At 36.9% G+C, this 18,443-nt stretch overlaps 1 protein-coding gene across 5 annotated transcripts in view; it reads left to right on the forward strand.

The window, feature by feature from the left end:
- The window catches only part of LOC150083087 (sorting nexin-14-like), an 842,525-nt gene that overhangs the window by 816,552 nt on the left and 7,530 nt on the right, over window positions 1–18,443 (forward strand). For all 5 annotated transcript variants that reach the window (XM_090377020.1, XM_090377024.1, XM_090377023.1 and 2 more), the window contains one exon: window positions 3,958–4,049. In XM_090377020.1, the coding sequence (XP_090233146.1) occupies window positions 3,958–4,049 (92 nt within the window). The remainder of the gene's footprint in view (window positions 1–3,957; window positions 4,050–18,443) is intronic.

An 18,443-nucleotide genomic window follows, 5' to 3' on the forward strand; every position in this document is an offset into this window, starting at 1 on the left:
GCTTGCTCAAACTGCTCAAACCATTCAAGGCCTTATACACCTTGATTAAATCACCTCGCAGGTGCCTAGTCTCCAGATTCTGCAATTTGCAGAACTTAAGCCTTTCTTGGTAAGAGCAACCCTTTGTTCCAATTACCAATCTTGTTGCCCTTCTCTGTACTTGTTACAGCAGCTCTACATCTTTCCTAAAATCAGGCCTCCAGACCTGTATGGAGTACTGCATTGCCTTATACAAGAGGATGATCACCTCCTTATCCCTGCTAGCAAAATTTCTGTATATCATTGACAAGACCCCATGAGCTACTCTCACAGCCTGCCTGCACTGCTCAGAAAACTTCATATCTGACTGCACAATTACTCCCAGATCTTTTTCATTCTCCACTACCCTGAGTGTAGTACCGCATAGTTGGCACGTTACTCTGGGGTTACTGCTACCTAATACTTTTGTCAATGTTAAACTTCAGTTGCCACCTCCAACCCAACTTTTCTAGATCCTGTTGCAGTAGCATACTGTCATTAACAACACTGCCAACCTTCGTATCATCCGCAAACTTGGGCATTAAACCTGATATACCTTCATCAATATTATTGATAAATACAGAAAACAAGCCCAGCACTGAATCCTGGAGGGCTTTTCCTAAATCTTCATGCAGAATTTGACAAATCATCTCCTTGTTCATATCCAACTCATCAGCCATCATTCTGAGAGTTAACAACATTCTCTTGCCACAATTTCACCAACCCTTACAACCCTCTCCTTATTTCTAGAGGTTGATGGATGCTCACAATTGCATGTCATCACAAACATACATCCATCTTTCAACTGCTAATACCGTTCAAACACACTGGTATGACTTAACATTTCATCACCACAAACAATTTTTTACATTTCATACATTTCTTTTGCAGATTTTCCCAGTTTAAAGTTACACATCATAATGCCAACCAATGACTACACAGTAGCTTGTCGTCTCTCGCGCCCACTAGTCAGAATTAGTTGACCTAATTCTGACTGGTGGAAGTGGATGTACACTCGGATTATGAGGAACCCATCCTAGAATTGCATGCCAATGATACTATGGATACTGGTCGCCCCACATTCCCAAAAAAAGACCAGAAAAAATGCCCCGCATACAAAAACCAGCCAGATGAATTATCCTCAGTAAACCTAAATAATGCATAACATCATACAGTGGAATTGCAGAGGACTAAGCAATCATTCTGATGACTTAAGGGATTTAATAGCTCAATTAAATCCTGTAGCTGTATGCCTACAGGAAACATTCTTGTCACCCCAAGTTTCGCCAGAATTCTCCATTATATGATGTACAGACGAGATAGAAACTCAGAGGCTCCTGCACTTGAAGGAGTAGCCATTCTGGTTAATTCTAACGTGCCATCCAAGCTGATTGAGTTACGAACCAATCTAGAAGCTGTGACTGCTCGTATTGCAGTTGGTACATCGGTTACCCTTGTTACCACTTATATTCCACCATCTCTACCTCTTCCCCGTTCAGAACTTGACAGCCTAATTTCCCAACTCCAATTTGTTTTTTCGGTGGCTTTATTGGACATCCATTGTGGAGTCCTCTACAATGGACGGAAGAGGCAAATTAATTGAAGAATTTATGAATAATAGTGATCTTAATTTACTAAACTCTGTATCTCCTGCTTACATCCAACTACAACGGCCTCCATAGCCGAGTGGTCAGGAGCGGGAGTACAGTAGCACACACACACTCCTTGAGTAGACCGGGGTTCAAGCCCCTGACTGCTGAATACGGTCGATCTGCCAACCCGCACTGGACCAGCATGGCAGATTATGGTCCATTTCCCTCAGCATGAATTGTTGAGGAGGCTTCCATCCTGCAGTGGGTTGATAATGGCTGCACTTTACCTTTTTTTTTTTTTTTTTTTTTTTACCTACAGGATCTACTTCTGCAGTTGACTTGCCAATTTGCTCTCCATCTATCTTTCCAATCCTGACATGGTCAGTATCATCCGATCCCTTTGTAATGACCACTTTCCAGTTATTTGTTCGATACAAACAGCATTAACTTAAAATCCTGATCAATGATCCAATTGGAAGTTTAGTAAGGTGAACTGGAATGGCTATTCTGCCCAAATGCTTTTAGTTATATTGATGATGTAACTACTTACATCACCAATCAGATTCTGACTGCTGCAAATGCTTTCATTTCAAAATGATCCAGATGATCCATGTGTTCAACACTGACACACGGATCATCTGGAGAAGGATACAGGGAATAAATGGAAAATTTGTCCGGCTGCCCTCTCCGATTCTTCACTGGGAAGGGAAAGACATGTCTACTCCTGAAAAAGTTTGCCAATGCATTAGCAGAATCTTTTGCCACAATCTCTGTTTCTGCTTCCTATGCATCCTCCTTCCAGATCATTAAAGATGGCGCAGAACAGTATAAAATTAACTTCTCAATGTGCCGTTACTTTCCTCTCTGTCCAAACTCCCACAGAAATCACCCTGCATTTTCAAAGATATGCAAAATGTGGATATTAAGGAAAACAAATACAAAATAGAAAATAAAGTATCTTATCCAGAAGCAAGAAAACAAATACTTGCAACTAAAACTTCACTTTCCTATGCTTTAGCAGTGAAACAACAGCAAACTATAGCCACTCAAATGGAGGTGGTAATACTTCCAAATCAAACAATAGACTGGAGTAAAGTACTGTTAATGACAAAAACAACTTCAAATGAAAAATCCAGTGCTAAAGAGCAGGATATTTCGATGCCTGGAAAGCAAAAATCAGAATTAACATCTTCAAAAACAAAACAAACAGCATCTAGTAAACTGTGTAGACAGAAACATACAAACATAGATGAAATTGATGCTGATGAACAGGCAGAGAACATACTAGAACTTCACCCTGCAGAAGATATTGATACACCTCATCTTATTTTCCCGAAGGAAGACAGACCCATATACAATAAAAGAAAAAACTCAAAAGCGCAATCAGATTCAACAAACAGTCTTGAGATCTAAATAATGCAGCATATTATTATACAATGGAACTGTCGTGGTTTATGTGGAAAATTGGATGAAATAAAAGATATTATTCAGCAGTAAACCAGTCTGCATTTGCCTTCAGGAGAGACAGAAATGATAATACAACTGCCAAAGGCGAAGTGGCAATTTTGGTGAATACAAATATACCAGCCTAAGCAAATAACATTAAAAACTAACTTAGAAACAGTAGCAGTGAGAATAGGCATCGGAATTTCTATCACAATCTCATCCCTTTATCTTCCACCAAAATTTTCCTCTCTCCAAATCGGAATTAAACAATCTTACTATGCAGCTACAACCTCCCTATTGCCTCATGGGAGATATGAATGCCAATCATCATTTCTGGGAATCTTTTCACATGGACAGTAGACGTAACTTGGTCGAAACTTTCCTAGATGATCAAAAACTGAATTTACTGAACTCTGGATCCCACACTTATATTAGTTTGGCTGCAAGTATCACTTCTGCAATAGACTTAACAATATATTCTCCATCAATTTCTCCCAGTATAGAATGGTTTGTATTAAATTAACCCTACAAAAGTGATCATTTTCCGATAGTATGTTCCATACAGACACAATTGACTAACATGATATAAATATTTATATCATGACAAATTCTGAAGCATTTATATCATGATTATTAGCCAATGACCCAAATTTGCTCTTGGCTCTGGTGGTGGTTTCCACCTAGGCCAATCTCATCCTGATGTTATATATAAATGAATTTATAATTTTATGTACAGTTATTTTAAAATACATTAAGGTATTATAATTAGTTTTGATAAGTTTTCCACCTAGGCCAATCTCATCCTGATGTTATATATAAATGAATTTATAATTTTATGTACAGTTATTTTAAAATACATTAAGGTATTATAATTAGTTTTGATAAGTTTTTTTCATACTAGATTGGCTAGTTTGGATTCTCGGTACTGAACATCACAGAAAAGGAACAGCTCTGCTTTTTGATGTTTTGCAGTATCCACTTCTCAATAAGCAGGTATGTTATACATAACCATTTTTTTATATATATCTAAATATTAATTAATAGCAACCTAATTTTTAGAATTAATGTTTTGACATTAAGGAATAAAGATTTCTTTTATTAAGGAATATCAGATGAATATCGAGATACTCTTAGGCATTAGGCACAATTTACCTATGCAGCATGACGCATAGGTAAATTGTGTTTTTTGAATATTATGTTCAAAAATGGAAAACCTGTGTTGTTATTATCATATTTATTTCTGAATTGGAAATATGTACATAATGGGGTTAAACATTTCATGGTATTTTCTTACCACTTTGTTGGTGACAGCCGTCTTCGCAATATCGCCATCACAAAACATCACTTTGGTCACAAGAACCCATTTGAACCTGTTTCACCCCATTATCTCATATTTCCAATTCAGAAATAAACATAGTAATACCAATGGAGGTTTTGAATGCTCTATCTTCAAACAATATTATGCTTCAAATGCATTAATATCAAAGCTGGAAGATTCTTAAAACTTGTATGTAGATACTATTCACTTAAAGGATCACTTGCAACTTAAACTGCAACTACACAAATTTGTTGAATACATTTTTTTATTTTTAAATTATTATGGGCACTCGAAACCGAATTCAACTTTCTCAGTAGCCGTTTTTGGTAAAATTTCAAATATTGTGAAGCTGCATACAGGCTGTCTTAACTAACATGGTAGGGTGCACATGGTCTCCTAAAAGCTGCTGGTAGACCTCACCAGTGAAACATTGGTCCATACACACCAGGGGTCCTAGTTCTTGCCTTTAAAATATGCACCCATATTAAGCAAACACAGCCAGCTACCCGAATAGTGAGCATTGTGAATGATGGGTCTATGAACTTGTGTTGCTTGCACCACACACAAAGGCATCCATCAGTGTGCTGCACCAGGTATTTGGACTCATCCAACCAGCACACTCTTTTTCTATCCTCCAGTGTACAACCAGCATGTTATTGACACAACAGCGGTCACCATCAATGGTGATCAGAGGTGCGAATAGGGTATCTGTTGGATCATCTGCTGTGGAACTCCCATACATCTGAGTGTGCAGCACAGCGACCTGTTGAGCCATACAATGTGCTGAACCCTTCACTCACCACGAACATCCTTGCATAATCCTTTATGGTTCGGTTCTCTCAACCAGAGGCGGTGGTGGTGGTAGTAGTAGTAGTAGTGGCATGTGATGCAAGAAAGCATGTGTATGAGCTTATGCAGCATCAGCCAAAAAAAAAAAAAAAAAAAAATCACACCATTCCCTCCAAATGCCTGTCCAGTTCCTCCTTAAATTTATTCAACCTATCAAATTCCACGACAGATGGAAGTTTGTTCCAGCAATTAACCACCCGCTGGCTAAAGGCAAATTTCCGCACATCCATTCTACATCTGTCTTTTCTTAATTTGAATTTATGCCCCCTTAGGTTCGTAATCTGAACAAGTGGAAGGATCCCATCAGAATTCAGCGTGCTCAACCCATTCAAGGCCTTATAGACCTCAATCAGATCACCGCGCAGGTGCCTAGTCTCCAGCCACTGCAATTTGCAGAACTTAAGCCTCTCTTGGTAAGAGGATCCCTTCATTCCCCTCACCAATCTTGTTGCCCTTCTTTGTACATGCTCAAGTAAATCTACATCCTACCTAAAATGAGGCCTCCAGACCTGTATGCAGTACTCAAGGCGTGGCCTGACCATTGCCTTATCCAGAGGAATAATCACCTCCTTTTCCCTGCTAGCAAAATTCCTATATATCATTGACAAAACCTCATGACCTGCCCTGGCAGCCTGTCTGCATTGCTCAGAAAACTTCATATCTGCCTGCACAATTACTCCCAGGTCTTTTTCATTTTCTACCACCTTAAGTGTAGTACCACACAGTTGGTACGTTTCTCTGGGGTTACTTCTACCCACATGCAGTACTTTGCATTTGTCAAGGTTGAACTTCAGTTGCCACTTCTTAGCCCATCTGCCCAAATTATCTAGATCCTGTTGCAGTAGCACACTGCCATTACTGTCATTAACAACCCTGCCAACCTTTGTATCATCTGCAAACTTTGACATTAAGCCTGATATACCTTCATCAATATCATTGATAAATATACAAAACAACAGTGGACCCAACACCAAACCCTGTGGGACTCCACTAATAACATTAGTCCACGAAGAGCAGCACCCATTCAACACCATTCTTTGTACACCTTAACCATGATGGGCTGTGAACAAACAATGAGACATGTCATTTCCGATATGGAAGCACCTGACATGCAGGCTCCCACAATCCTGCCATTTTGAAACTCTATGATATGTTTACTATGATCCATAACTGCTGCTTTATCACTTTGACTTGCACAATCAGATGCAAATTACTACTGCTCTAGCATAGAAAGCTGTTGGCTTTTTTACTGCGAGCTATGTGGCACGGTCCATTACTAATGAGGTGGTGTAGTTCAGTGATCACTGAGTATATATGTTATTAAGGGGAGATCCAGTCCCATGATTAAAAATTTTTGGACTTCTCAGCTTTAAGCTTTACTAAACTATTTATTAAAAACATTTTAAAAAATCAATACTAAAGCAGAAAAGCAAAAAAATATACATATACGGTAAATCCTCAATTTCACAGACTAATAAGGGAAAGGGGTGTCTACTATCATGCAATGCTCATTAAATCAAAAGTTGTTTTTTAGACCATTTTTACATCACATAATTGAAAACTTAAAATTGTTACTCTGTATATGTTTTGAATGCATTAGAAAACCAAAATAAAGCTAAAAAATAAAAAGATTTTATTCACTTTGACTTTATTGGTTGATACATAGTCAGTAGAAGTTAATTTATCATGACATATAGCAGTGCCTGGAAAAACTGTATTCAGAATCAGAGCTAAGAAATTGAAGTCAAGATACTGATGAACCTTTAGTGTGGAACGGTATCCCCAGTGAGTTCAACTAGCATCTTACCAGCTGAACACACTTCACATCTACATACACCTATGCCTTTTAACACATTCACTGCCACCTAAATGTGAGAGGACCTGTTCAATGTGCCTTAACTTTTGGAATGTTGTTTTTTTTCAACTTTCCAAAAATTTATACCTAATGTTTGGAATTCATTGCTAAAAGCAAACACTGAACTTTTGTGCTGAGCTGTAAATCAGAAATCTTAATATTTTATAAAAGTTTATTCATGCACATAAATTAACATCAGCACAACTGGAGAAGAAATAAAATATACCAAGTCTATAAACAAAAGCTAAGCATTACTGCAATTAGTGTGTCAGTACTGAGTAGTTGTTAATTTCATGTGCCTTTATGTTTACAGCTCTCATTGGTTGATTACTTAAGAATTACTGCTCATACGTGTTACTGCATAATGTTTGGGCACATTTTGAACACAGATATGTGTTCGGCACTTCACTTCTAGAGCTGTTGTTAATTTCATTGCCTTTATATTTACAGCACTCATTTGTTGACTGCTTAAGAATGCCTGCTCATATGTGTTGCAGCACATCACTCCTAGAGTTTTTTACACATATGCATAAAAGCAGTGAACATTAAGTTAAGCACTGTTGTACAAACTGTTTATAACTAACTGCATCTTCAAGGTTAATACTGATTGCTGCTTTCATGTGTTTTCTATTTTTAACTGTTGAAACACTTCATCATCAAAGAAAACTCTTTAATTCTGCAGTATTAGAGCATTACTGCTTGTATCCTATTATTTGAAAGTAGTGCAATACCAGCGCAACATTTTGTTAAGGCAAATTTTTTTCCTTCTGTGAGCATAAAGACCTTTTGTATTAACACTGTGAAGCTTGAAATTGTGTTTCTTTGAAATTAAAATAATATTTGCTTTTAAATTGTCTGTAGTTATTCTGCTTTAATAAATGGGAGATATCATTTATATGAAATTAGTGCAATACCAGTAAAATTCATTGTGAAGGCAAAGTGAATGAGAATCCCAGAATACACTTTGGTGGCATTGACAGTTTTCATCCATTAAATCCAATGTATTTTAAATTGAGGTCTGTGAAATTGAATTTACTGTATATGTAAAAATTTTTATTTACAAACTATATTAGTCATACCAAATTATTCACATTTCAAGTAACTAAGGATAGAAGTCCAAACAAAATTTTGCTTTTTCTATTAGCATCTTTAGTTATAGCAGTTGAAGAGATCTTGGTGGGCATGAGTGTCAAGTGAGATCTCCAATCAAATGATTACAGAGAATATTAAGGTCTTAATTTATACAATCACTTTGTGTAAATGAGAAATTATGGGAGTGAAGTTGAAAAATGTAATTAATGAAATTGAAATTTATGTTTATTTAATTAAAAAACTTTCGAGCCTACAGGCCAGTAAGACTCCTAGGGTTGATGGCATATAACTTGTAATCTTAGGGGAGGCGGAAAGTGAGTGCATGGACCAATGAGGCTAATTATGAGAGTATCATTGGACTCAGGAGTAATTCCATTGGATTGGAAAAGTGCCAATGTATCTCAAATATATAAGGACGGTTCTAAGAGTGAAATAGGAAATTACTGGCCAGTTAGTCTAACTTCAGTAGTAGCTGAAAATCATGGAGACAATGATTAAGGGTAGAATTTAGGATAATTTAGATAGAAATGGAATTCTGAAGGATACTCAGCAAAATTTTTAAAGGGAAGATAATGTTTAACTAATCTGGTTAGCTATTTTGACAGTCACTCAAGGGCTGAACTTAGGGAATAATTTCGACATAATTTATTTGAATTTCAGCAAAGCATTTGCCTCAGTCCCACATGAGTAGTTACTTTTTAAGCTCAAACAGGTTGGAATCACAGGGAAAATCCTTAGATGAATGTCTTCAGAGCATCAGGCAGAGTATTTTGATAAATGGTTATTTTATTTTATTATTATTTTTTAAATTTATTTGTTTTTTTTTTGGCTGGTGCAGCATAAGCCCTAGGCTTCCTCGCACCATGTGGCCATTGCTAATAACAATACTAATACTTATCCCCAGGGGCTCACATCTGGTGAACATTGGCTTGGCACACCCAGGGTCCTGAGCTGGGTATCATCATTCTTCTCTTTCTTGGTGATTCCCTTCTACTCTCTCTCTCTCTCTCTCTCTCTCTCTCTCTCTCTCTCTCTCTCTCTCTCTCTCTCTCTCTCTCTCTCTCTCTCTCTCTCTCTCTCGCTCGGGGTAAATCAGAAATTTTTTTTTTTTTTTTTTTTTGGCTGGTGCAGTAAAAGCCTCAGGCTTATACTGCACATTCACAATGCCATTCTCATGAAACAACACGACAGCATTTGATATACTGCCTGGTGTTACAGTATTATTTATTATTTTTTTTTTTTTTGGAAATTAATTATTTTATAATTGAAGTCAGAAATTCTCTTACCTGAGATTTATTCAGGAATGACTGCATCCGGGTAAGATGTAATTAGAATAGTATTGAAATTAAATAAATCTAGTAAGAGGACGAAGGAATAAAAGCAAGCTTTGATCCTAAATCCATGCATGGGGAAATAATTAGAAGTATAAAGAGAGATGAATTCCTTTATACTTCTAATTATTTCCCCATGCATGGATTCAGGATCAAAGCTTGCTTTTATTCCTTCATCCTCTTACTAGGTTTATTCTATTTCAATACCACTCTAATTACATCTTACCCAGATGCAACTATTCCTGAATAAATCTCAGGTAAGAGAATTTCTGACTTTAAAAATAAAATCAAAATCAAATAATAATAATAAAAATCAAATTAAAAAAAATAATTAATAAGAGAAAAGGAAATAGACAACCTATGTGTTTCCCTCCTCCCGCAAGTAATTATCCAGCCGACCTTTGAATTTCCCCAAACTGTCAGCCTCTACCACCTATGTAGGTAACTTATTCCAGTAATTTATAACTGGCTAGTTAAAATAAAACTTTCTGCAATCCATCTAAACATCTTTCCCCATAGCTTGAAATTATGACCCCTAGTTCTAGAATCATTTATAACCGTGAAATTTCGCCCTCATTCATTTTACTTATGCCTCTCAGAGCCTTAAATGCCTCAATCAAATCTACCCTAAGGTGCCTAGTTTCCAAGCTATGCAACCCACATATTCGAAGTCTTTCCTCATATGGATATCCCTTTTGCTAGTCTCACACCAGGCAAGTTTACCCGTCTTTGGGCCCTTTCAAGAAGCACAATGTCTTTTTTAGGTGCGGTCCCCATACTTAAACACAGTATTCCAAGTGTGGTCTAACAATAGTCTTATATAATGGGATTATGACATCCTTATCTCTACTAGCAATTGTTCGATAAATCATTGATAGGATACCATGGCCTTCCTTGCAGCCAGTCTGCAATGCTCGGAGAACTTCATGTCTAACTGTATCGTAACACCCAAGTCCCTTTCCTCCACTACCGGCTTTAGTTCAACTCCATCAAGTGTATAAGTTATTTTGGGATTACTATTCCCCAGGTGCAATACCTTACACTTTGCTAGATAAAAGCATAGCTGCCATTTTTCTGACTATCCCTGAAGTCTGTCTAGTTCACTCTGAAGAAGCTCTGCTTGGCGGTGATCATTAACTACTCTACCAATTTTTACTACATCATCCGAAAATTTTGACATCACGCCCTCTATCCCTTCAATCAATGTCATTTATGAAAATCAAAAACAACAGTGGTCCTAATACTGATCCTTGGGGGGAACCCCACTTCTTACATCAACCCAATCTGAGGAATTCAAAATGTTGTGGAACACAAACAGATGTTACAATTCCCCCAAGAGAATCAATATCTCAGATTGGGCTCGTGAATTTTACAAATCATCTCCACAAAAAAACAAGAAAAAATTATCAATACACCTCTATCTAGATAATGCAGAAAGATAATTATCTTTCTTATCAATATATCTTATCAAGATAATTATCAATACACCCGCCAGATAATGCAGAAAGAAGAAAAATATACAAAGAAGGGATAAGTAATACAGAAGCAAAGATGGCAGCAGAACAAATGGATAGAGGTAAGAAATCACAGAGAAGATCCCATTCTAGAAATTTTTTTTTTGAAGAAGAAATGGATACAGGAAGAACCTATTTTCCAAAGAAAGAAACCAAGGCAGACAAAGCATAACAACCCAAAGGAAACAATCAGCGGGATCATCTAACCCTAAATGACATTACAATTATCCAGTGCAATTGTTGAGGTTTTTGCTCAAACATTAATGATATAGATCTCATTACCCAGTACCATTCACTAAGTATCTGCCTACAAGAAACCTATTTAAAACTACAGGACAACAGTACAATCAAAAATTATACCATAATATAGGAAAGATCGCATATCAGATGGCAAAATGCAAGGAGGAGTTGCAATATTAGTTAACAAGCATATGCCATCCCAAGCAATACCACTGAACACACCATTAGAAGCAATTGCAGTCCATCTAGCAATAGGCTTCGATATTACCATAACCTCAATATATCAACCCCCCCAGTCAATAATCCTTGTTGAAAGATTTCGAAGAGCTGATTGCCCAACTAATATTTCCATTCTGCATTTTATGTGGCCTAAATGGACATCACCCACTATGAGGCTATCCCAAAATAGATCAGAAGGGTAAGTAAATTGAGAAAATAATATTTGAGAGCAACCACATTATTTTGAATGACAGCACTCATATTTCCACCTTCCATCAAACAGTAGCTCTGAAATAGACTTATCAATCTGTTCCCCAACACTGTTCCCAGTAACACAATAGAGCATGCACAAGAATTCATTGAGCTACTCTACTACTCCATAATTTTGAAAATCATAAAGAAAACCAAAAAACATGCCTTGCCAGTAGGCACACTAGATGGAAAATATATGATGCAGAAACCTTTAGGACACTAGAAAGTTAGACCGCAGCATTATTAAACAAAGAATCAGTACAAGTATCAGTGGCTTATGTCTCAGATAATATTCTTCAAGCAGCGGAAAACACAATACCTAAATCATCTAACATTAGAATATATCCAATTCTAATGGGTGGAACAGAATGCCAGGAAGCTAAAAAAGAGAGAAATAGAGCCTGGAATCTATTTCGTAAAAATCCAACAGCTGACAATCTGATACAATTCAAGAGAGCTAGAGCTAATGTCAGGAAAGCGCAAAAAACTCACTTGGATGAAATTCGCATCCACTATAACCAGTTCCACAGCTACACTTATCTGGAAAAAGATCAGAAAGATGACAAATAATTCTCAAATAAACCCCTTCCCACTGCTAAATTGGAAAAGACAGTCGGTCACAAATACCTTAGATTTATCAATGTGCTTGGTGAAAATTTTGCCAATACATATGCTAATTGTGCATGCTTGAATGCTTTCAAAACTTACAAGAATGAGGCCAAAAAAATACACCTAAACTTTTCCAGCAATCACTGCAAACAATACAAATTGCCACTCACAATAGCAGAACTGAAACAAACTCTGCCACAGATGAAACAGCACGGTTGGGCCTGATGAAATACATTATGCAATGATACAATTATATGAACAATCCCAATTAGCCCTGTTAGATCTATTAACAAGATATACGCCTCCGTAGCCAGGTGGGAAGGAGCAGCAGTGCGTAGTACACGCTTCTTGATGAGACCGGGGTTCGAGCCTGTCACCACCAAATACGGAGGATGCAGAAAGGTCAGGGAATGACCACCGCATATGCCGGAGCAATATGGCCTTAGTTGCTAATGCTCCTAAAATCCAAATAACAAACATAACAAGATATACCTTGAAAATACTTTTCCAGACAAATGGCATATGCAATAATACCGGCTTTCCTAAAACAGGGAGAAGACCTATCAGATCCACAGAACTGTTGCCCTGTAGCTTTGACTAACGGCTTAGGCAAGATCTTACAGAAAATGATCAACAATAGACTAACATGGTATCTAGAAAATAATCTTCTCAATCCAACACAATATGGCTTTCAGAAAAAATCACTCTAACTTAGATGTACTTATACAACTGGAAAATCAGGTAAGAAACACTTTCCTCAACATTAAGTCATGGTTAATTTTGACATTGAGAAATCACATGATACCATGTGGTGCTATGGTATATATAGAAAGTTACATCAACTTGGCCTTAGAAGACATCTACCCCTCTACATATGCAATTTTGTTAAGAATCAGATGTTCCAAGTTTGAATAAACAATACACTTTCCGAAACGTACTGTCAAGGATCTGTAGCAAATAAGTGCCACACTTTACACAGTCCACTTCAGCACAGTAATAGAACAAATACCAAACAACATCGTCATGACTATTTATGCTGATGATTTCAGCATTTCTTTTCAAGCACAGCATATTGAGGACAATATTATTATTATTATTATCATTAGCCATATGGTGCAAGGAAGCCTGAGGCTTTTGCTGCACGAGCAAAAAAACACATTCCTGAGTTACCCAGATAGAGAGAAGTTGAAGGGAATCACCAAGAAAGAGAAGAATGATGATATCCAGCTCAGGACCCTGGGTGTGCCAAGCCCATACTCACAAGATGTGAGCCACTGGAGTTATAGAATGACAATTACAAGTAGCTATAAACTCTAAAGCTTTTTTAGAGCATATTAGTCACATAAGAGTCCACTGTCTGAAGAAAATAAGGTCCTATCCACTATATCCTGGGAAGAAATAGAACAATACTGCTAGATTTATATCGCCTACTCATCCAGTCTAATTTAGACTATGGTGCCCCAGTCTACAACTCAGCAAGATCTAGTGCCCTGAGATGGCTCAACCCAGTACATCACTGCACACTCTGAATAGCCCTTGGAGCTTTCCATACCTCGCCTGTGAAAAGCTTGTATGCTGAGACTGAAGAACTTCCTTTGCAAATCAGAAGATAATCAATTACTTTGTTATGTAGCTAAAATAAAATCCTTACCAGGTCACCCCTACATAAAATTATTTTTTGCATCAGAATGGGAACAACATTATCAACAACAAAGAATCATAAACCTGCAAGCATGAGATTATAAAACCTTCTGCTGAGTAGAGATCTCAATCTAGATTTTATTATTCCACTGACGAAGCACTCTATGCCACCATGGATAATTAAACAGTGTACATACAACTTCTTCCAATTTTGAAGCTAACAAGTTCTCCCTCATGTAAACTATCAACATCTGCATGCTGGTTACTAGTCGCAATTTTTAGATCATTGCATCCTATGTACGGATGGCTCAAAAACTGATTCTCAAACAGGAGCAGCAGTTTATTCTTCAAACATCACATTGGCCCAAAGATTTCCAAAAGACTGCACAACTGCAAGCCATTATTTTATCACTAAATCAAATCAAATTTTCAAGCTCTCGAAACAGCATCATTTTCACGGACTCTTGTAGCTCCATGATAGCTATACAAAATGTCAGTTCTATTAAACACCCACTCCAGCAATAAATCCAATGCCCGAGTATCAAGGCTTCTTGTCAAGGTCAAAACATTAGAATTTGCTGGATCCTAGTCATCTTGGAATATATGGCAATGAACAAGCAGACAAGCTGCTAAAGAAGCCAACAGCAATATTTCTGCACCAGAATGCATTCCTTCTCAGACTACGAACAAGTTATCCATCACAGTGAGATACATCACTGACAACAGAAATGGCAAGTCCTAACCAATAACAAATCGCATCAAATTAAGTTTACTCCAACCATGGAAATCCAGCATACAACAAAACAGACAGGACGAAGAGATACTTGCAAGGTTTAAGATAAGAATAGGACACACTCATTTCGGCCACTGTCATCTCTTGCAAGGAGCAGATCCCCCCTGTATGTCCTACCTGCCACACACAACAAACAGTAGAACATATACTAATTACTTGTCCAATTTTTGCAGCCAAGCATCGAAATCTTTAAAGAGTTAATAACCAAGCATCACTCCCTCTCTCAAAACCATATTGGAAGACAGGAAAAATATAACAGATGTTTTTCATTTCCTCAAGGAAATAAACTTCTATAATCAAATATTAAATCAAATATCTCCATGACCTTGGAAATCATTTCCAGAAAAATACAAACAAGGAAAGAATTGCTGTATAAATCCCCATGAGCCATCCTAGCAGCCTGTCTGCACTTTCAGAGAACTTCATATCAGACTGTGGTTATATGAGATATAACCAAAATGATTGGCATCGTTTTGGTTATATCTCATATTGTGAATGCCTTCACGAGTTGCCATGGTATTGTACTACCTCGAATAAATAACACTTCAGCACGATGCCAATTTAAATTAATTAATTTAACTACTTTGGTAGATGGCTACGTTAAAATGATGCTTTTGCACTAACCTACATGCTACTCATTCTACCTCGTAGCATGAGGCCTTTGCCCATAAATATTTTATAGTCTATATCATGGGTCGGCAAACTTTTTTTGGAAAGGGCCAGATCGTACAATTTTTAGGCTCGACGGGCCAGGTAGAAAGCTCGAAGATATTTACATGGGTAATTCTACTCATAGAGCAACAAAAAAAAACAGGTTCAAAAAATTTTTATTAGGAAGTGATATTTCACATAATATTTATACACATGCTGACACTTACAAAAAAATGAATAAAATATTTCCATTTATTAATAAACGTATTAGAGAACTGGTTAAATTTTGTACTAATATGCAATGAATATAATTATTTTTTCTGAGATAATATTTCGTCATACTGGAGTTCGAAGTTAGTACTTCCTATCATTAAAGTTGTTTGCAAATGGTCATCCGTTAATAATGATCTGTATTACGATTTTTCATATATTTCATTTACATATTTCATTTTCGAAAATGTCTTTTCACATTGGTAAGTACTCCCAAATACAGATATAAATCCCCGTGCATATGATTTTAATTGACCATATTTATCTTCCGAAAGATATTTATAGAATTGGGTTAGATCCATTTCTTTAAACCTAACCTTTAGCATATCATCATTTTGCAGATCAATCACTTCCAATTGAAGGTCTGATGGAACCTCCTCAATTGTACAGCCAAATGGATTTTGAAATATGGAAATGTCTTTTGCCCTTGCATCAAGATCCGAAAAACGCTGTTGTAACTGTAGTTTAAGTTCAGAAAATATATCTGCCGCGAATTTTTTTGGAATGGGGATTTCAGTAATATTTGAAATATTTTACAGCATTGAAAATGGTTCAAACTTGGTTAATGTGATTTGTGTTTCAAACAATGCAAATTTTTGATAATATGACTTTACGATAGAATATGTATCACATATGAGCAGTTTTCCAATGTAATTTTAAGTTAAATTCGTTAAGATATCCCACAATGTCTGTAGAAAATGCTAATTTCCATAGCCATTCATTGTTAGATAATAGTGGCACAATATAATAGCGTAGTTTAATTTAATTTATTATGATACTCACCTTTCTATAATCTGCATTGATGTTGGAATAAATTGGATGATAATTTTAAATTTAAGTTAGCATGAATAAGTTAGGATTTAAAAACAGAATTAAAATGTGCGCAAGGAAGTAGAAGTGCACGTCTTCGTCCTTGGTTGTCAATGTTGAAATTTGAAACGATTTTAGTTATACGGTTGGAAACAGAAGGCCAATAGCCATAACAAGTGGCTTTCGTTTTACACGTCTTCAGTTGGCAATGGTAGAATGAGAGTAAACACGTGTATTTAAGCAGACTAGGTTCCCGTGATGCTCCTGGATACACGTGGGAATCTCAGGTGCATGAGATTCCAGACCAGTGCTATGTTATAGGGTAGTTTGGAATTTAATACTTGAAGAGTGGAATGGCGGCGAAACCATTCTATAACTAGGGCTTCGTATTGGAAAATTTTAAAACTGGATTTTAATTTGATAATAGGAATGGCTGAATCTACTAAGGGGGTGTGGTTGTGGGATTGAACATGTGTTGCTAATTCAGTATTGGACTGTCCCGTCCTAAAGCTATTGTAGTGGTAGTAAGCACGTGTGTTTGATGTTTCGGTAGAACCGTATTTTGTGGTGGTGCTACCAATGTAGCAAGCGTTACAGTTATCTGGACATTTTATTAAGTAGATGATATTATTCATGTCACTAATGTGGTAATTTTGTGTATCTTTATATGAGTTGAATAATGAACCTAGTTTATTGTAAGATGAGAATGTAAAGGTGATATCAGTACTTTTGATATCAGTATATAAAGATACACAAAATTAGTATTTAGAATTAGAGTGCCGTGACAGACAATACCATGGCACCGCTAAAGCAAAACAGAGAAATGCTAGCAACACTTGTTCTATGGTAGACAACCTATACTGAGCCTATTCAATAAATCCACCAATCGGGATACGTCTTTGCTCATTGCAGGCAAATTCACATTAGTAAGATACAGTTCCACCTTGGACATACTACATACCACCTTGTGACTTTTCATTGACAGCATGGAGAAAACACACCTTATCCAAACAGAACATGCTGCAAATATATGCCACACTGAGCACAGCCAGTACACACCAATTTACACAGATGGGTCTAAAACTGACAATCACGTTGGTGCAGCAGCAGCAGCAGTTATTTCCCAACACAACTATATCCAAGAAACTCCCTACTGAATGTAGCAGCTATACTGCAGAACTTTGTGCTATCCACATAGCCTTAACCTATGCACTCTCAAAAACCATATTGCACAGTGTTATATATACAGACTCCATTAGTGCTATCCAAACTATACAACAGAACCCAAAGAATGATAATCCCCTACTCAGACAGATCTGGAATACTCTGACTAAGTTAAACCAGAAGGAACAACAAGTTCTATTATGTTGGATCCCTGGTCACGCTGGAAATTCTTGAAAATGAACAGGCCAACCTAGCTGCCAAAACTGCTACCGATCCTATAGCCCAAGCCTTTACTACACCTGCATCTGACTACAAGTACATTATAAAGTATTAAAAAGCATTATAAATACATTATAAAGTATTAAAATGGCAACCCATCTGGCAGAGTCAGGCCAATAACAAATTACTCAGCATTAAAAAAGATCTCAAACCATTTAAGTCTAGTATTCGTTGAGAACCGAACCGACATGAAGAAATTGTATTAGCCCGATTACGGATAGAACACACACTTGACACGGCCACTGACCCACCATGTTGCACAAACTGCAACACCCAACTTACAGTCCAGCATATACTCATTGGTTGCCTGATTTACAACTGTGAGCGACAAACTCTCTTTGCCTCATTTTCACCAACGAATACTCTGAATATTGCCCATCTTTTAGCAGATACGCCACGTGGACAAAATCTTCACTTTCCTTAAAGAGATAAAACTGTATAACACGCACTGTAAACTTTTAACTGCAATCCAAATTGGGAAAAAAAAAAAACAGAGCACT

Source organism: Mastigoproctus giganteus, chromosome 7 (assembly GCF_048544385.1).
Source record: "Mastigoproctus giganteus isolate SK-2022 chromosome 7, ASM4854438v1, whole genome shotgun sequence".
In the NCBI taxonomy this organism is placed as follows: Eukaryota; Metazoa; Arthropoda; class Arachnida; order Uropygi; family Thelyphonidae; genus Mastigoproctus; species Mastigoproctus giganteus.